Here is a 5,081-nt window from a genome sequence, read left to right as displayed (position 1 = left end):
GCATAATCTTCACATTTTTATTGTTTCATTTTGATGAAGACGTGCAGTTTCAACTCTCTGTTGAAATTATATCACCAAAATGTAACTAACCTGATGAGGCATTAAGTACACACACACATTGATACACGCTCGCTTCAACATCGCTGATGAGGACAACAGAATAACTTAACATGAAACATTAACTGCCAATCACAAGACATATGACATGGGACACTATGGAAGCTAGCAAGATGGACTTCAAAATCAAATTACAGTTTCCTTGTAACATAATTATTACAAGATATATACAATGCTGATATCATAAACATTATATCCATTCCTTTAAGAAATTTTACCAACACATACACTGATTCCTACTGTATTACATGTATACATTTTTAAGGACAATTTGAAGATTGTTACTTTCAATACATACATTTGCCATTGTCAAAATTAATCTCACACAATAAATAATATTTCCATTTTGAAATCAATTCTTTGTAAGTATTCATCAAGTAACAAATTTACAGAAGTTACGAAAGACTCAATCAATATCGTTATGGTGTCTCCTACACTGTACATCACAAGACAGATAAAGCAGATTTTGGCTAGGCCATCAACATTTCAAAGCAACATGCTGCCAAGGTCGAGACAGTCTGGACAATCAGCATTGCATTGTGGGACACGTGCTACAATTACATGTTGGAGATGACGAGCATGACACGCGATGTTACGGTGCAGCATTCAGAGCGCCAGTCAACATGGATCCCTGGTTATCGCAGTACAAGACAAAGTGGGTGTAATTTGGACATTTATGAAAAATCTCGCCCAGATTTTTTCTATCATCAAAAATACAAAATATGAATGAAGTTTATAACTCCCCTTGTTTCTCATGATGGATAAAACACAATTTGTGGTTTGATACTAGGTATCGAATGATGGGACAATGGTTCACAACTTTGGTCATGAACGTAGCTGCCTTTGTTCGGTCGACGGATTAGCTGCTGCTGCTGCTGCTGCTGCTGTTACTGTTGTTTGTGCTGTTGTTGGCGAGACGCTGTTGACCGCTCCGAGACGTTGTTCACATCACAACATGTAATGTTAGTTAGAACAAGAAGCATTAATCATGGCAACTTGCGGACAACACGTCGTGGAAAGTCACGAGTCAGCACAATATTTGGAGGGATTAAGAAGTCGCTGGGTACAGCAAACACATTGTTACAACTGATGCAGTTCACTTGTTGGCTGTTTCAGTCAGACCTAATATTTAAAAATCTTAAATATGTTTAGTTTGCAAACTGACATTATTGCTGTTTGCCATCTGACTTTTAACTGTATCTACTTCACTACAAAACAACATCTCTAGGCTGTGATACGGAGATGCCATCAACATTATTCTTGCTTCAACTTACAGAGGTCCTCATATTTTCAAAATACTGTCTTATAATAATTCTGTTGAAAGAAAGGAGAAACAACCTCGAATAGTGAGACATAATTACCCAAAATAACAAAAAAAACTCTAACTGTGACTTAGATTCATTTTAACAATTTTCATATTCTGAACCATTTCCATAATTCTGTTTAAATGGGAAGTTGTTTTTTAAGTACACAGTGCAGTTAACATTATTTTGCAAGATTTCTTTGTGCCCAATATTTCACTGTTTTATCCGTGTAAGATAAACGAAAGCCTTACATGAAGATGCTGGGTTCATGTTTAGTAAGGAAAGCATATTGATTCAGCTAGTGTGTATATTCACAGCTGATACAACACAGGATCCAAGACACCACCCTTTAGGATCACAATCAGGTCACAAGTACCATACCCTTGAGATTCACTATGAAACCACAAGAAACAGCATGGCTTACCACAGATTGTGAATTCTCAACACAAGACAAATACATTAGAGTGTACTGAACCCCAGTTTGTACAATACTGACGGAAATGACTTCAGATGATATCTAATTCACTCACTCCATAAATAACAGCACATGTACACTTGTATTTACATATATACAAACTCAATTTTGTGATATAAAAAACAATTCCATAAACAGCAGTTTAAAGGTGTACGTCAGTTTATAGCGCCTGATGTCACTGACCATTGCTTGTAACCCTACATGAAACTACCCTTGCTCAACTGATGTTTTCATAGTGAACATTAAACTCTGTAGTTTGCACAAGACCAATTATATGTTGGATTTTATCAATTTTCGAAACAAATCAGGCAGGTAGAACTGCAATGAGTGGTTTCACTGAGTTTGTGTCTCCGGCCACACTGGCAGTATTCCAGCTTTACCATGGTCTGGACCAGACAATCCTGTGAGTGACATCATGAGCATCAATCTATTCAATTTCGACACAATAACATGCATGATCCGAGTCAGTAAATCTGTCATAGACACTGAACATTCAGAGCATGTCTATCAATTCAGGATAAAAATCAAGTTTTACAATCAACAAATATTTTTCTATTTCTTTTACACCATACTTTACCTGCACCTGTTTCTGTGTTTTGGACATATCAATGTTTATGAAGTAAGAGAAGCTGGCTCTTAATTTTTCAAAATTGATCAATGTTAAACTCACAAGCTGTTCTGGATGTGCCATTATGTTTGATTGTTGGCACCATGTTGACACCCAACCTTCAGCCATTGGAAAGCCGAAACTTCTCTCCACAGAGTTGACAGTTTCATTTAGATAAAAACATGTTGAGTCAAGGAGACGTTTCAGTAGAGCTGGGACACATCAAATCATATTTGATGTAAAAGAATGTTCAACCAATCAGATGAAAGAAGCACTTCGGCTGCTTCAGTTGAAAACAATGAGAACATACCTCGTACAAATTGATTATACATTCCAATAAAAATTTACACTTAATAAATAGATCGGTACTTCCTATATTGGTGATAAAGGGTTTCATCTAGAAAGTCTGGAAAATTATGAGATGGTTTCTCATAATTTTTTGTTATTTTTTGCTTGCTAATAAAAATACTATATTCATTTACCAACATTTACAGAATCATAACTTCCTAAGGCCTTTGCTTTTTATTACAGAACTGCCAACCTTAAACAAATAATTATATAAGAAATTCAGAATGATTTCTTATGTAAAGGTAAAAAACACTGTGGCAATAGACAAAATGCAAGGAACATAAATATTTTATATGAAAGAACCTTGCAGAATTTAAAGGCATTATTTTTTCAGTCTCACAAACAAAATCTGTTAACCTTAAAACAAATTAAGTCTTGCCTTAGGAAGTAGACAGCTTCTGGAATCATGGACTTTATCTAGTCTTCAAGATACCAAGGCCCAACTTTCAATCTGTTAGATGAAGCCCTTACCACTCATCTAAGTATCTGTATATACATATATCGCTTGTAAATAAATATATCAATGTAGCTCAGAAATGCTTTACCGGTCATCACAATTACAGAAAATATGTGTATTTAATTAACATACATCACTTAAACAGAACATGGAACAATAATAAATATATAATTAAAACTTACAAAAACTTTCAGGCTTAACAATTTACATCTTTAGCTAAAATTCAAAACCTGAATTATTTCATAAACCAAAATGTTTTTATGGTTCATTTCATGAATATTATAAACTTGTATATTAAAAAGGTAAAAAAAAATCAAATATTATTCCTAAAACAACAGTAACAACAATGACAAACACCCATTCTCTGGAAAATACCATACTAACTGTAATGCTATACTGATGGTTGATTTAAACATATAACATTGTCAATATCTGCTGGTAAATAGGGAAAATAAGTATACATACCATTTAATTATTTCATTTATAACTCCACATACCAACCAATATCTTGGAAACAGTTATTTATAATTTTCTCATGCAGTGCAAACGCAAAACAAAACATTCGTTTAAAAAACTGTTCGAAAACCATAACATTTTATCCCACAAAAACGTTACAAAAAATCTGTTCCATCTTCCTGATGTTAAGTTGCTGAAGCAAATAAACTTAAATTCAGTAGAAATGAAGTACTTAACATTTCACAGTAACAAGAAAAGATTCTATCAATCTTCAAATAATGCCATTTCAAATCACCGGCATTCAAAAGCCATTTTAACATCTTCAAGGTATTGAGGATAGGACGTCTGTTCAACTTGTTCCAAGAATTCCTTCCTAATATCTTATTGTTTACATCAGAAATATGGTGGCACAAGAACATCTCACTCGTTGAACTTCCATATAAGGATATAATTCCATATAAGGAGATTATGATGAATGTAGAAGCAAATGTCTGCTGCCTGGAGACACACATCCACTGATGTGCTCAGTAATAATTGGCTGATTCATGTCATGTGACCTATAAATATATTGTGATTGGTTGTCCTGTGGTCACATGATCATGGTTGAGATCCCTGTCTCTCTGATGTTGATTGAACATTTGAATTAGAAGTACGAAAGTAAAAACACGGAACCATATTCCAACACAAAGCACACTGAAATCTAGAATCCTCCAACGTCTTTGGCAAAACAGTGCTCTAGGCTTTGTCTACGATGAAATGAGCATGAATACTGTGGAGTGATGAACGTGAGAAAAATGGACCATGAAATGTTGAACACTATGACGATGAAATGCACCGAATCCTGACTGGGGAAACCTACACTATCACCTCTCTGTCACTGGCTAGAGTCCTTGAGATGTCGATCTCGATGTTGATATCCTTCTTGTGAGAGGTTTTCGGAGGAGGGGTGTTTTCTCGGAAGTCATTAAAGTCTGTCGACGAATCAGTCTGGGTCGGATCCCTCCGTGGACTTTTTTCATATTTTTCTAAATCAATATCTCGCAACTCTGTTGCCGAGATGTTTTTTGATGTTCCACCACCCTTGTCTGTGCCAAACAATGGATTCCGGTACCTTCGGATATTTTGCTCATTTTCATTATTAGTCTTTTGGTAGTTCGTGTAACTCTCCAGTCGCTTTCGCCGAGCACGTTGCCGCCGATGATGCCAGATGACGAGCATGATGATGCTGGTGACACCAATGATGCCCATGATAGAACACACCAAAGGAATCAAGTAGCTGGGTCCTGCAGGAAGAGAGAAACAGCATCAACAACAGCA

General features: G+C 35.6%; 1 protein-coding gene across 1 annotated transcript in view; it reads right to left on the bottom strand.

Annotated features, from left to right (window-relative positions):
* Window positions 1-3: 3 nt before the first annotated feature.
* LOC124279406 (protein jagged-1-like) overlaps window positions 4-5,081 on the bottom strand; it is a 91,298-nt gene continuing 86,220 nt past the window's right edge. Inside the window, exon 23 of the mRNA XM_046715226.1 lies at window positions 4-5,047. Coding sequence (XP_046571182.1) covers window positions 4,620-5,047 — 428 coding nt within the window. The 3' untranslated portion in view covers window positions 4-4,619. The remainder of the gene's footprint in view (window positions 5,048-5,081) is intronic.

The sequence above is a fragment of the Haliotis rubra genome, unplaced genomic scaffold (assembly GCF_003918875.1).
Source record: "Haliotis rubra isolate DU_JTF1 unplaced genomic scaffold, ASM391887v1 Scf25, whole genome shotgun sequence".
Taxonomy (NCBI): Eukaryota; Metazoa; Mollusca; class Gastropoda; order Lepetellida; family Haliotidae; genus Haliotis; species Haliotis rubra.
The sequence above is the reverse complement of the archived record's forward strand: the minus strand, read 5'-3'. Positions and strand labels throughout refer to the sequence as shown.